We start from the raw sequence: 16349 nt of genomic DNA, 5'->3' as shown, positions 1-16349 counted from the left end.
AGAGAGAGAGAGAGAGAGAGAGAGAGAGAGAAAGAGAGAGAGACTTAACACTCTCAGGTGTGATTTAAATAGTTAACCAACAAAAAGACACTTTTCAAACACAAATCACAGTAGAATCATTTCCCTTGATGTAGGACAGTTTGTGCTATCTATACAAAGGACAGCCTCAAAACCCTGTTAAACTATCAGCCCCACACAAAACAAACTTCATGCTCGTCCCATGGTTGGCAGTTTAATAAGCTATACTAAAACAGTGTTTAACTGTACAACATAAGCTAAAAAGAAACGAGTATTTCGAAGTTTCTTAAAACTAAAAAAGGGTGTCCCTTTCACCTACTCAAAGAATGAAACATAAAATGTGCCATGGCGAGTTGGAATCAGGCACTCTTCAATTTTTGGGCATGTGGAGTTATTGATATCATCTTAAAGCTTGTTCAGTTATCTTGCTATCTGTGAAAAAAATGCCCATCTATCTTGAATAGAAATCAACATATCATTTGAGATTGAAGAAGGTGGGGTCGCCTGGTGTCTAAGGCAGAATTAGCGAGAAAATAGCCGGCAAAGTTTTGTTCCATAGCTTGATAGTCCATAAACACAGAAAACTTTAATTTTTTTGTGCCTTTAATTAACATTTTCAAGTAAAATCCACCCAGAAATGTGCTCTTATTTGGATAACAATGATTTTAAGCCAAAAAACAAAAGTTTGATAAAAATTGCCAAACTGGCAGAAAAATGTCAGTTTTTTAAATTCTATTATTATTTTGACGAGTGCCTGATTTCACCACGCCGCTTCACAAATACAGTGAAACTCGGATTTAACGAGCTCGGATTCAACGAGAACTCGGATTCAATGAGATGAGATAGATTCCCCGTTTTTTTTTCTTCTTTAAAATCAATAAAAATAACCCGGATTCAACGAGCACTTAAATCAGCGAGCTCGGATTCAACGAGGTCGCTTCCAGGGAGAACTGCCCCCACAGACGTGGCTTCGCTCATTTTTCTCCCAGAACGAACTTTATCTATTCCCAGAAACCATCCATTGCAACTGCATCATGAACCATTATTCACTTAGCCGATTGCATGCGGCCAATCTGCGGCCTTTTTATTCATACCAACACATGCGTTGTTGACACGTGCACGTGTCTACTCTGGCGTGTGTCGGAGTCGGATGGGCGGCCTACACACATGTGACTGTGTGTGTGTGTCAGGGAAGGAGGGGGGCGCACTAGCGATCCGGGCTTTGAACGTCGCAGATACAAACGCGTCACAGTCTTTTTTTCCCCTCGGCAACTGATCATTATTACAATGATAAACTAGTCTTGACGTAGATCTTCGTAATGAATTGTGCGCTTGTCTATGAAATCAAAAGTTGCCGTTATGCTAGGATCTACACAGCAACACAACTTTGTGGTAAACAATCGAGATGACACAGGAATGCATCTCAACGAATCGGTCTTTTTCTTTTTACACAGCTCATATTATATGCGGGCATTTCAGGCACTATTTGTGACTTCTCTTTATACATTACTTGCTCAGTGCCTGTAATTATCTACACAAAACCTCATGTTTGCTATAACGAACACTCGGATTCAACGAGATTTTAGGTCAGGCCCAGCAACCTCGTTGAATCCGAGTTCCACTGTACATGTAATAAGTTGTGAGAAAATGGTTGACTTAAAAGAATAATTAAGTATTGACAAAATTCCTCTGATTTTAACTATTCCCCTTCATGACAGCTCTAGCACACTGTATGTCTAATATTGTCAGCCTAGATGTCATCCTCATACAATAATACATCCTAAAATGTACCACACAGGATTTATGACTGTTCTAAAATACAGCTTTGAACGGAATTTAATCAGAAAAATAATGAAAGATTTAAAACCTCTCATCATGAAAATGTACTTGTCATATAAAATTTGATTTTTGAAAGCTACCACAAAATGACTAAAACTGCTTACCACCCTGGCTGGCAAAATTTGAGAGCAGTAAAAGTTGAAAAAACTATGTCATGAAAGGGGTGACAGAACTCCCAATATTTCTGCACAGATTCCAAGCAACATCAACATGTGTCTCATCTCAGTATAAGTAAAGCCAACCATTCAGAATTGACAGTGGAAACCTGATATATAACAGGGATGGTGGGACCAGAGAAAAAGTCCTGTTATATCAGATCCAACACCAAAGAATCAAGAGGAATGAAATCCTTTTAGGTCCGTTCAAAAGTTACTGTGACAGTGAACGTTATAATGGAAAGTTTTTTTGTGGCAGGCGTGTCATCTGGCCACAGCCACAAGTGGTACCGCCAGGCGCGGTTCGTCCATAGAGCACGGTCGTGCAGTGCCGTCCAAAATGTTTTAATGTTCTATGACGTAATGCACCCACAAAAATAAAATAAAAGACGGCAGAAACAAATACTAGCCAAATATTATTTCAAAACAAGGCCCTCGCTGGCGCCGTAACTTTCATTTCTATTCTACAGCACCGTAAAACATCTCCTATGCCATGCCTAAGTTCATGCGCTGTATCTAAACATAACAGGATAGTCAACAGTGGAAACCTGACCTGTAAATCGCTCTTTGGGATAACCCAAGCGATGACGATACTTGTAGAGAGTTTGGCGATACATTAATATTAATAAGACGGCACATCCCAAATGTGCTCCTACCGAATAGAGCCGCAATCCAGCGGAGTGCTCAAGTGAATTGTGACTGGTTCATTGTCTTGTTGCTATTTTAAGTGCCATGACTCTGTGATCGTGAACCTGAGGGAGGTGAACGTGACATATTTAAGTCACCGTCCTATGAGTGTGCTTTTGAACGGTTTTGTAGTGGAGTGGTGAAATCATGCACTCGTCAAAATAATGAAAACGAAGGAACTGGCATTTTTCCCCAGGTATCTATTATATCTAGATCTAGCCTAAAAGATCAGTTCCATGGGCTCTCGAGCTGAGGAAATTATACAAAATTTTGAGGGTCATTTCCTTACTAATTTTGCCTCTGAAATTGCAAATATCTGACTTCTAGTCTAGATCTAGATCTAGATATATATATAGATCTAGATATTCTAGAACTATTCATGATGATAGGTGAGTATTTTTTTACGAAGTGTATACACAGACCCGGTAACCGGGAACAAAGTCACGAAGTGTATACAGACCCGGTAGGGGAACTCTTTTGTGATTTCGGGAAGTTTCAGCCCCCAGACCCGGTAGAAATCTAGTGTGTGTGTGTGTGTGTGTGTGTGTGAGAGAGAGAGAGAGAGAGAGAGAGAGAGAGGGAGAGAGAGAGAGAGAGAGAGGGAGAGAGAGAGGGAGAGAGAGAGAGAGAGAGAGGGAGAGAGAGAGAGAGAGAGAGAGAGAGGGGGGGGGAGGGGTTGCTAGCAAAATGTATATGACATGCCCCAGTTGGCAGGAGGGAACGAGAGAAAGATAGAGTGGGAAATAGGTGGGGACAAAGAAAGACAGAAACAAACAAAGAAAAAGAGAAGGCAAGCGATACACAGAGAAAGAAAGAAAGAGAGAGAGAGAGAGAGAGAGGACTGCTCGATTGAAATTATGACATTGTAACTTGTTCTTTTCTTCAAATTGTGATTCCTCCATCCAACTCCAAAACGGAGGAAAAATGATCGTTCATCGAAGAGACATCCGCAATCTTCATTTAGATCTAGGCTCTAGGCTAGCCGCGAAACTAGATCAAAGATTTAAGTCTGTCTGTCTAGATCTAGAATCTAGAATCTAGATCTAGGTCTAGACCATAGATCTAGAAGAACCTAGGTCTACCCTGAGCCAAGAGGGCGCTGAAACTCTCCGAAATCACAAAAGAGTTCCTTTACCGGGTCTGTATACTTTGTGACTTTGTTCCCGGTTACCAGGTCTGTATACACTCCCATTTTTTAAACCGAAAGTAAGACAAATGAGCAAGCTTTAAATTTACGAAGTGACTATTTCTCCGAACGTTCGGAGAAATAGTGCCGATCTTTATTTCTCCGAACGGTTTCCGGCTTCCGGTCTCATGATTTTTTGTCTATTTATTGCGAGAGTTCGGCGCCAACTTTCATTCTGCCTCTGGCCTCTGGTCTGGGAAGGAACACCGCATGGCAAGCCCGCCTACAGACAACCTTCAGTAACACCCACCACACACCCACCACCATCATGCACATGTACACACACTAACTAAACATGACCAGTGGGCAACTTTTGAACGTATGACGAGCTGAGCTGTGGACGGAGAGACAGTGTGAGTGAAAGAGCGGGTGAAAGGAAGAATGTGCGAGTGTATCCACAGGCGACAGCAACTACAAGACAAGACGACGACACCGACCCCCTGGCCTGGTCCACAGCTCACGAAAGAAAGGAATGCAGCTCAGGCAGTGTTTTGCTTATATTATTGTCCATGGTTCGCAGGGTGCAAAGGAAAGAATGATATTTTCTTTGTGTGTGCCTGGAGGGAGGGGGTGGGGTATGAAGAAAGTCATGCGGACAGGGATGAGCCGCGGGAGAGAACACGGGAATTGAATGAATGAGGGAAACTGAAAGAGACGAACGACTCATGAGCCCTGGAGTGAATGGATCCTGTGTTTCTATTTTTGTATACTTTGAACTGTTACTGAATACAGGCTGAAATAAAGCCCGAAAACACACACACACACACACACACACACACACACACTCCTCACTCTCCACTTACTACCACACACAGACACACTCACACACGCACATACATACACACACACACACACACACACACACACACACACACACACACACACACACAGGAGCAAATTTTTGGGTCTATATCTATTTCAATTTTCAAGAGCTAGTCTAGAGATTTTTAGATGAGTGTAAAAACGTGAAAAAGAAAGGTTTCACAACAGAAAGAAATCAAAATTAGAACAGCCCATAAACAACAACAAACATTAACAAATAAGGGCGTGTGTCCACCTGTCCGAAGAAGATGGGCTGTTTTAACCCTAAATGTGCGTAATTAAAAAAAAAAAAAGGACAGGATATTACATGTAAATTATGGAATCACACACATTAAGGGGCTTTGCCAGTGTCAGTACATTGGTCGCAGCAGTGACAAACGCAGATGCCAGTTCTATGTGTCGTTATCAATAACCCTCCGTAGATCTAGATCTAGACAGCACACGAGTGAACACAACACATTACGTTTAAGAGCAGCACCCTTCATAGGCAACACGCCATATCTGTAGCGAAAAACTGTTTGGAATTGTAGCATTTCTTTAAATAAATATTTACTGAGGACATTTTTTGGACCGATTGAACCATATTGTATACGAACAATCTTTGGTAGGCTTTACTATAATTATAGATCTATAATATCCGAAATTTGCGAGAAAGGATGTGATTTCAGAGTGTTCGGAGAAATAGTGCCCAGCTTTATTTTCCCGAACGTTCGGAGAAATAGTGACCAGCTTTATTTTCCCGAACGTTCGGAGAAATAGTGCCGGCCTTAAATTTATTTAAAATGATTGGCTAAAGATCTAATCTAGAACCTAAATCTAGATTCTAAATCTAGATTAGATCTAGATCTAGATCTAGATCTATATTCTAGATCTAGCCTAGAATCTAGATCTAAATGAATAGGCCTAACTCCCTTTGCCCAAAAATTAAAATTGATGAGCGCCTGATTCCACCGCATCGTGACACAAATTGCTCAGGCTCAAGGTCAGGAGTTCTCATGGATATGGACAAAGACAAAGATGATCATGTTGTTGTTTGCCTGAAAAAAAAAAAAATTATACAAGACAAGAGTAAAGAAGTTAAGCCTAGAGTCTATAAAGATGCAAGTATTCTGATGGAATAAGTAAAATAGGACAAAGTTCGCAAACTAAACTCAACTTTCATCTTGACTGACCTGCTGAAGAATAGAGCCTTTGGCATGCAATCCTAGGCACATTCCCATCTGCTCTGCATGACTGAAGCACGACAGAACGAGCAAAAGAGGAAAAAATGCGACCAACATTAGCCATACTTAGTTCTAATAAGATCTAGCTTTGTGTGACAGTACAAGACTGTTTTATTAGACCTCGTGTATTGTGAATGTGCTCACAGAGCTGATGCACAATGCAATGGCAATAGTCTAGAAGCTCGGTGACCTATTGCGTAGTGCTGAGTCGTCGGTGGGTGAACGAATCCTGGTTTATGCTCTGAGGCTTCTCTTTCCGACCTTCGAACCGGAAGTGCCAAGGGGGCGGCGGCCGCAGACCTCTCGAAAAGGTTGAAATTGGAGAGGTGTTCCGAAGTCAAGTACTTTGTTCAACGTTCGCGAGACGTGCGTCACTGATTAAATTAAATTCTAGTTCAGCGGATCGTTACTTACATTCCTACCGAATTCTTGGTTCACCGCTCTTACTACAGAATATCTGAGGAAAAAAACTGACGATAGGCTTTAGAGTAAACTAAATCTTATCACTTTCTGAGGGACACAATATAACTATAAGTACGGTAAGAACGTAAGCGGGACTCACAGAATGGTTCGAGATAACATCCGGAATAAGACAAGGTTGTGTCCTATCACCACTACTATTTAACATAATTTGTTATCGTAAATTATATATGGATATAATTACAAAAGAGGTCAATGCAGAACCAGACGCCCTAGCTAAATGAATTACTCTTCGATGATGACCAAAGCCTTGCACACAAAGATGAACGAATTCTCCAACACCACACCACTAGATTAAACGAAGAATGTGACAACTACGACATGAAGATCAACATCAACCTGTCCCTGGTTGTTGTTGGTGGTGGTGTGTTGTTGTTATCGATCCAGCAACATCTGGGCTCTCGCCCTTCTGTCCAATGCCATGTAGTGATAAGTGCAGGTTTGCTGCAGTTGCTATAATGTGCCGTAGAGTGTGATGCCAAAGTTAGGTCTCGGAGGGAGAAGTGTAGCTCTGATGTCATTTAGAGCTGTACACTGGAAAAGGTGATGTCCCACTGTCTCATATGCATAGTCACACAAATGACACATTGGGGGAAGTTCTGGTTTTATTCTGTTCAAGTGAAAGTTGAGCTGTATATGTTCTGTTCGTATAGGCGGAAGATCGTGGTCTGTTTCTTTCTCTGAAGGTGGTTGATATTGTCATTTCACTTTGTTGTAGTCATATGTTTGAAAACTGCTCTGCCTGTCTTTCCCAAGGCCCATCTGTTCATCCAATCTTGTTTGCTGTTGCTTTTAATGATTTGTTTTATAGTGTTGTATGAAGTTGGAATGTTGGGCCGTTCCTGTCTAGATCCCCTTTTGGTCAGTGTGTCTGCTCTGTCATTTCCAGGTATGTTTGAGTGTCCGGGAATCCCGTGCATCACCAGGTTGGCGCTACAGGATGTTATCAGGTGATGGGAGCCAAACAGTATATGTGCCAAGTCTTCGTTTAGATGATGGTCATTTTCTATTGCTTGCAAGACTGATAGTGAGTCAGTAAAGATCACTATACTCTGTGTTTTGTTTGGATGAGTGTCAAAAACTGTGCGGAGATGGTATAGTGCTGTTTCAATTGTTATCATTTTTGCGTCGTAGTTGTTACATTTCTCTTCACAGGCTGCAGAGATCTCATTGGAACTTCCATCTGTTACTGTATTAGTATTCCATATCCGGCTTTGGTTGTGCCTTTGAATGCTGAGCCGTCTGTATAGACGTGTATCCAGTCATCTGAATAGCTGTCGATTGTTTGATGTGATGCAAGCATCAACTTCACGGGGTCTGAAGACTGTGTGCTATTGTCTCTGAGAGAAGTTGTAATGATTGGTTTTTCCATAGAGTTGTGAGGAGGGATGTTTTGGTTGACTCTTTTGGTTTCTCTTCTGTTTTGTGGTAGATGGTGGCTCTCCCTTAGTTGTGTGATGCGATGCATGACTGATTTTTGTTGAAGTTGTTTCTTTGGTTCCATGTTTCTACTAATTTCCTGTTTGGGTGGTTGGTGCACATTCTTTTGGTTCTTTCATGGAGCTCCAAAACTGCTTTATCTCTGCGAATTCCCAGGGGTTCAAAGAATTTCACATGCAGCGGTAGGTGTAGATCTCAAGCCACCGTTTATGAAACGAAGGGTATTATTCTTACCTTGTCAAGGGTATTGCAAGTAGTTGTACTATACATAGTGAGTAGGCTATTGCTGTATTCCAGGGAAGATCGGACATGACCAAGGTATAAAGCTCTCAGAGTTTGTTTGTCTAGTCCCCATGAACTGCTGGCGAGTTTCTTTAAAACCCGTTCTTGAACAGCTCGGTTATTGCGAGGCTATCCCGTACGTTTCATTACGTCTTGTACTATTCTAAAAACACAATCCCATTTTCCAAACCCGCAATAATGGAGTTATTGTTGATTCCATAAAGTTCTTATTTGGATAACAATGATTTTAAGCCAAAAAACAAAAGTTTGATAAAAATTGCCAAACTGGCAGAAAAATGTCAGTTTTTTAAATTGTATTATTATTTTGACGAGCGCCTGATTTCACCACGCCGCTTCACAAATACATGTAATAAGTTGTGAGAAAATGGTTGACTTAAAAAAATAATTAAGTATTGACAAAATTCCTCTGATTTTAACTATTCCCCTTCATGACAACTCCAGCACACTGTATGTCTAATATTGTCAGCCAAGATGTCATCCTCATACAATAATACATCCTAAAATGTACCACACAGGATTTATGGAATTTAATCAGAAAACTAATGAAAGATTTAAAACCCCCATCATGAAAATGTACTTGTCATATAAAATTTGATTTTTGAAAGCTACCACAAAATGACTAAAACTGCTTACTACCCTGGCTGGCAAAATTTGGGAGCAGTAAAAGTTGAAAAAACTCTATGTCATGAAAGGGGTGACAGAACTCCCAATATTTCTGCACAGATTCCAAGCAACATCAACATGTGTCTCATCTCAGTATAAGTAGAGCCAACCATTCAGAATTGACAGTGGAAACCTGATATATAACAGGGATGGTGGGACCAGAGAAAAAGTCCTGTTATATCAGATCCAACACCAAAGAATCAAAATTAAATGGTTCGGACATATACATGTACCAACACACAACGTGCCTACATGAGAGAAAAAAATCGATGGCAACAAGGCTAGAGACGACGGAGAAAGACCCGGATAGATGGAGTCAAGGAAACATTAACAACTCACTGCATCCCCCTGACCCAAGCTCTCCAGCTGGTGGCCGAAAGACGTCTCTTTTTTCCCGCGACACTCAAAAGGGTAGAAGCGGCGGATAAAAGTAAGTAAAGTAAACAACCCGACTGCTGCTATTGTGTCAAATAAATGCAATGATCTAGCTAGCTAACCCTTTGTTTACCGACGTAAACTTATAAATTGGTTGGCTAATGTTTCGTCTTTTTTTAATTAAGTAGCTTTATTTAATTGACTTAAACACTGTTCTTCATTGCTGGCTTTGCAATAATATATGCGCCAGAGGCTATAAATAATGTCAGACAGCGGAGTATTGTGTCACTATCAATTAGGTAATCGAGCGGCATCGAGTCTAGGCTCCCTCAAAGCGGCAAACAGTTGCTTTCAAAACTGGAAAGCTGCGTGGCTGAGCACTCTTCCATTGCAAACCCCCCCCCCCCCCCCCCCCCCCGAGGTAACAGTCATTTAGAATGTTAACAGGGCCTGTACCTCTTTACTAAGGTTCACGTCAACTCACTCTTTGTTTAAATGTATGCTTAGGAACCCTCCTGAGCACCGTGCTTTTAGGGGGAGCTATTTCACTTTTTTGTGTCAGGAAGTTGCTTGACTACGGAGCTCATAATTTTATATTTTGTCTCACGTTGACATTTTGGACTAAATTTTAGGCCTATATTTTGATAGCCCAGCTGGTAGACCCTGATGGGAACGAGGATTGAGGTGAAAATCTCGCCCCTTTCGGTAAACTAAATCGAGGCATAGCGCAACATGTAGGCTAAAGAATTTGCATATTAGCTTTAAAGATCTCATAGTTGTTGCAATTGCGTTTAACGCCCCTTTCAACATATCCGATTCAAAAGATAGTTGAGAGTCTAGTCTATAAACAACTCCTCAAAAACAATCCATGTTCAGAATGCGTCGTACTGGGGATTCAAACAATGACCATACCCGCTCCATAATATTAGTACAGCCTGATACCAACTGAGCTAGGCCTAATATGAAGCGCCCCCTAAAATATATACGTCTGGCAATACATAATGTAATAATAAAGTGGATCTCAAGGGGGGAAAAACGATTCATCTATAGTAACTAATTAACAATGTTGCCATCCAAGTCAAAGGCATGTAAGCCTACAACTTACATTTAAAGTTAAAGGCTTATCAATTAGGAGGTGGGCTGGTCTCCGCCCTTCCTAGGGCCAACCTGTACTGGACGGTAGGGTAGGACAAACATTTTAACCTAGAGACAGGAGTAGGGGTAGGCCTATTCTATTTCTAAAAATCATCCTCACTCGAGAGTCGAACCCGCCTCTTAATTCTTTTTTTCGGAAATCGGAAAGCATAACCAGAACGACATATGTGGCGTATACTGTTACCGATCCAGGCTACCACCTAGTTCTTCCAACAATATTTTAAAATGCGTCTCTCGGAGTCCCTTTGAACCAGAATATCAGGACCGCGCAACAGACCAAAGTTCGTTTTACAAGAACTGAGGAATCAGTAAGGGCGTTGCAGAGAAGATAATACTTACGCTGGACTTCAGACTTCAGACAGTTTCTGTACAAACACATATGACTTTTACACTTACACCCGTGCCACCGACAACACCAGCGATCGTCCCAGTTCTGTGGATCACGCTATCAAAACATGACAGGCTTATTTTTAGCGCAAACCCGCTAAAGACTCAGCTTGAACCCCGCATACCGCCAGTATCAGTTGGAGAAAGTGGGGATAACTGGGACGCTTGGTCAGGAGAATTGGGACAGAGAGTCCCATTTTACCCCACCCATGCCCTAGTTCTCCTGCAATAGAGGTCAAGTTCATCATCATCATTGCCTTTTCACCCCTGTATCAGGATATAGGCCACGAACCAAAACTTTCCCCATTTCCTTATCCTTAGCTAGCCTCCTGGTGTTATTCCATGTCTTCCTGCTTCCAACTTTTCTGTGCATCAATTTCTGTTATTCTTCTCCAGGTTTCACCCACGTGATCTTCCTATTGATCTTGCACCCTATGGGTTCCAATCCAACACTTTCCTTGTTATACAGCTGCTTGACTTCCTGAGAGTATGTCCTATCCATTGCCTCCGCCTTCTTCCTATCTCATCTCAGGCTGGGCTCTATCTTGTTCTCTTTATTAATATTTCCTCGTTGGTGACCATGTCTTTCCATCTAATCTTCAGTCACTTCCTTAGACACTTGTTCAAGAAAACCTGGATCCTCTTTATGCAAATTTGAGAAGCGTTCCATGCCTCACATCCATGCAAAAAGACTGATTTCACATTTGAGTTGAAAATTCTCAGCTTTGTTCGAAGTGAGATATCCCTTATCCTCCAAATCACATTCAAAGATATGAAAGCAGCTTTTGCTTTTCCGCTGCGGGACTCTATTTCAGTACCTGTTCCTCCGTCTTTGTCAAGTATACTTCCAAGATAGCAGAAGGATTAAACGTCTTCTTTTATAGTGCTTTTCCCTCTATTGTGACCTGCTCCTTTCGTTGTACGTATACCCTTCGGACCTTTGACTTTCCAGGGTGGATCCTCAATGCAACAGACTCTGATACTGATAGGCTGTTTTTGTAGTCTTCCCTTGCATCTGTTCCTGTGCGTGTGACAGAATCGCCAAGTTACCTTCAAAGTCCAGGTCGACTATGACGTTCACTGTATACCATTTCTGTGTCCCCTGATGGTTTCCTTCATCAGCCAGTCGATTGCCAAGAAAAAGAGGAACATCCATGCGTCACATCGGTCTTGGCGTCACAGCTGTTCGTGAGCTAGCCATCATATTATATAACCCTGTCAACTAGTTCCTTCGTACATGTTCTTGATGAGGTTTACCAACTTCTGTTGGATTCCTTAATGTCTCAGTATCTTCCAAAGTGTTGCTCGCACTATACTGTCAAAGGCTTAACTCATAGTCAAGGGAGATGATGATCAACTGTGAGTTCCGTTCCAGGGACTGTTCCACGTGTACTATGATCCTTATAGCATAAAAATCTGGTCAGTGGTAGGCCGATTTTTTTTTCACGAAAACCAGCTTATCGCGAAGTCTTTAATCCATTGCAGTCTTGATTGATTCCTGGGTAGTTGCTGCAATTGATGAGATCCCTTTTTAGGAAGCTTCATGGGGTGTCCTTCTTTCCAATCCTTTGGGAACTTACTCTCTTTCCAGACCCTGGTAAATAATGGGAGAAGGAGGTCTACCGTCAGTCACATAGGTATCTGGTTTTTTGGGCCTCAGATGAAATCTGATCAGGACCGGCCGCTTTATCTTTGTTCAGCTTTTTGATGGCATCCAGAATCTCTTGTTTTGAAGGAGCATCACAGTAGATTGGAAGCTCATTTGTTGCTGGCTGGATGTTTGGCAGATTACTTTGTGGTGGTCTGTTGAAATGCTGTACTCATCGTTTCGACTCAGATTCCTTTCCAAAAATGGTCTTTACCTCTAGGTCTTTTACTGGTACCTCTGGTTTCCCATATTTTCCGGCAACAGTCTTTGTCGTCTGGTAAAGGATTCGGGTGCCCCCTCCTACCGCTGCTTCCTCTGCCCTTTCCGCCAGCCTGTTCATGAATTCCTCTTTGTCTTTTCTTAGGGGTCTCTTAACACTTCTAGCTGTTGTCCTGTACTGCTCCGGTGCGTCCACTCTTGATCCCCTTGTTATACTTGCATTTGCCTCTACTTTCAATTGTCTTCTGTTCCGAATCAAATCCAACGGAAGTTGGCTAATCCATTCCTTGTGCTCCAATTTCTTCTCACCGAGTATTTCTTGACATGTTGAAGTACAAATGCAAAGACTTCGTTGATCTTGATCCAGTGCATCTCCACCTTTATGTCCTCCTCACCAAGATCAGCCAGGGGTTGAAATCTGTTACATGTACTCAACTGCAGTTGAAACTCCCCTTTCTTGTGTCCATCTAAGGAGACTTACTTGACACTGCGTTCTTTTGGTTCCTGTTATGGTTCCGTGGTTTTAAAAAAATGAATCTTGAGATTTGCTAGCAGCAGATGATGATCCGATCCAACGTCTGCCCCTCCCTGTACATGTACTGCGACGTCTTCCTGTGAACATCCAAATCTAAGAGAGATACAAAAATTATCGATCTGGTTCTCTGTCATTCCACCCGGGGATACCAGCCTTGTAAACAGAGCCCCCAATGACAAAACTGTTGAAAGCACAGATATTTGAAAATCGCTCACCATTTTCATTTATTTGTCCTTTGAGCCATGTTGTCCCATAATTCCCTCATAACCTACGTTGTCATGATCAATCTTGGCATTGGTATCTCCCATTATGATGTTGACATCTTTCCTTGGCAGTTTATCAATAACCCCCTGGGGCAGACTATAAAAAGCATCCTTGTCTTTATCCGAATCATCGTTTGTCGGGGCGTAGGTCTGGACTACATTCACATTGACGCTCTTACTCCTGGCAGGGAATGAAGCCATGATGATCCTCTCCCCGTGTGGTTCCCATCCTCTATGTGACTTCTAGGCATACTTACTCAAAATGATTCCAACTCCTTCAGCATGGTGCTTGTCTTTCCTTCCAGAATACAATAGTAATTTGTTCCCCGGAGCTGAGCTGTTTCCGTTCAAACTGTATCCAGTCCGATGGGTTTCGCTGACTCTTATCTCTTCATCTCTTGTGACTCTTGAGAACCCATTCCTGCTTCATACAGAGTGCAACAATTCCACGACGCAATCCAGAGAGACTTGTTCGACAGAGAAGGTTTCGGGTCAGATGAGCCTTTTCGGCTTTGTCTGCTGCCCTTGATTGTTCATGCAGAGATACAGAAGCTCATCTGTCTCCCAAGATGGAAAAATAAAAAGGCGTGTTTGTTAATGTTTCTGTAACTTTCAGTTTTTACAGGGTTGTGCGGTTGGCCCTCCACAAACTGGTACTTTTCAGGAGACCAAACCTATGCACCTCTAGGAGCCTCTTATGACACGCAGCATATCACAGCATGTGTTATTATTTGCTCCCCCAAAGTAAAACTATGGGGCCTCCCAATAGTGACACCGCTCACAATAATGAGAAGTACCGCTTACTGTAGCTTACCCATACCTGCCCAACCCTAGTTTATTTGAGGACACGGTGACAGCCTTCATACATATTATTAACGTGTGTAAGTTTTTTAATTCAAGCCTTTTCCTCGGTGTTGCTTAAAATAAATGCCTGATCTGAGCTCACTGACCATGGTCCTGCCTCTACCCAATACCAACGTAACTGGCTCCCAGAATTCTCCTCCGGTCACACGTTGCCATAGACTGCTAAATTAGATCTACTTCAAGCACAGGCTACAAAATTATTCCACAGGGGTAACACGACATCATCTCGCAGCCCCCCACCCCCCGGACACACACCTTCTCCCCAGAACGTTATACAAAACCTCAAATCGACTGAGAACGTGTAGGTTGAACTACAAATTTATAACAAAAGGCCATGTGCAGCAACTGGGCTTGAGCCACCACACTGGAGATTAGACTCTCTATCGGTACATTGTATGTACATGCACTGATGACTATCATATTATCTTATTATGTACTTGTAATTGTCAACGGGAAGCGATTAACCTGGTGACGTAAATATTGTAACGAACGACAAGTTCGGAGGAGGGCAGTATACAAATGACATGTAAATATGTACATCTACTATGTATTCGTTTGTTTGTTTGATTTAAGAGAAGCACATCGACATACGAATTGTCACTTAGTGCTTGAAAAAAGTAAGACGGACAGAAACAAAAGAGGAAAGGTAAAAAAGTAGGACCTTCCAGTGCATCCTCTAACCACCCATATAATATACGTACATCATATGATAATTAGGCCTAATGATCGCCATGGTGGGCACACCATATACATGAACACGTTCGCCTACCAGAACTTCAGTAGTGTAAAAGACTAAGTGGTTGCATTACATGTATCAAGTACATGTACTTCATTCGTGAACGCTGTTGTGGCAGAGGCGAAGCGTCTATATAATCAAATAATCACTGCTTCCCTTCCTAATTTTGAAACATTGTCGCTGTCAAATTCACCCATAGAGCTAGACGTAAACCTCATAAATTAAATGTAAAAAGACGTTCATAATCACCAATGAACAGTATGCTTAACATTCAAAACCGTTTCATTGCCACAGAAATAGCCTGTTCGCCCCTATCGGACCACGCCATAAGCAGTCACAAGCTTTGATTAAGAAAACTTAAAGTGAGGCTGGAAGAGTCTACCAATAGGGTTGAAGGGAACATCGCATAGCAGTCAAAACTGTTTCATTGCCGCATATACCCTGTTCACCCCTTTCGAGCCACAGTTATAACCTGCCACAAGCGCTGATTATGTAAGCTAACTATTACACTGGTCGAGTCTACCTCACAGATGTGAGGGGAACTACATGTAACTCCTAATAATATCTTGACTGCTGCGAGTGCTTGTTTTTTTTTCTCGACTTTTTAACGTCCTATAATCAGATCGTGACCTCGATTATGACACCGGCTCCTGGCCCCGAAAAGCTAGGCAAAAACAGTCAAATGTGAAATAAAAAATTAATAGTTGGCATGCTCTACCAAATTGTTTTGACTGTCTGGTATAACCTGCCATTGTAGTACTGACATCTCTGCTTCTTTACTTGGTGTTCGTGTGTTCAAATCTAAAGTTAAATTTAAGGTTAGTTAGAATAAATACTTAATGAAATACTTTCCCGATTGTTTTAGCGGTTGAATATGCATACAACATGAATGCAGGATCTGTTTTCATTCACTGCTCAGAGTTGTCGCCTCCAGTGCCAGTAAAAATTCTTGTGACTTGTGTGAGTGTGATACATGTATCTCCAGGCCCTATCAGGTCCCATCTCACTTTGATTACCCTGTCAAACAAGTCAGCCTTCGCCCCTGGTTGTGGTTGCATCAGGTACATTGTATTAGAATAGTATACTATACGAACTTCTTTAGTGAACGCTGTAATGGTTGCATCGGATTTTGGTACATGGTATATACAATACTATATAATACTTCATAAGTGAACGCCGTAGTGATTACACCAAGTACAGAGTACCAGTAATGAATGCTGTGGTGATCACACCAGGTACACATATAATGTACAGTACATGTAATTAGGGTTATAAAAAAAATAAAATAAAAACTGTACAACTTTTTTGGTTAATAGTTTCCCCCACACTGAAGTTTTGCGTTTCAAATTTG

At 41.7% G+C, this 16349-nt stretch overlaps 1 protein-coding gene across 1 annotated transcript in view; it reads right to left on the bottom strand.

Moving 5' to 3' along the window:
* LOC101846811 (enoyl-CoA hydratase, mitochondrial) overlaps nucleotides 1–6200 on the bottom strand; it is a gene marked incomplete in the record, with an annotated part of 19621 nt that extends 13421 nt beyond the window's left edge. The window contains 1 exon segment of the mRNA XM_013081886.2: nucleotides 5880–6200. Within this exon segment, the coding sequence (XP_012937340.1) occupies nucleotides 5880–5994 (115 nt within the window).
* Between the last annotated feature and the right edge of the window lie 10149 nt (nucleotides 6201–16349).

The sequence above is a fragment of the Aplysia californica genome, unplaced genomic scaffold (assembly GCF_000002075.1).
Source record: "Aplysia californica isolate F4 #8 unplaced genomic scaffold, AplCal3.0 scaffold00150, whole genome shotgun sequence".
Lineage (NCBI taxonomy): Eukaryota > Metazoa > Mollusca > Gastropoda > Aplysiida > Aplysiidae > Aplysia > Aplysia californica.
The sequence above is the reverse complement of the archived record's forward strand: the minus strand, read 5'-3'. Positions and strand labels throughout refer to the sequence as shown.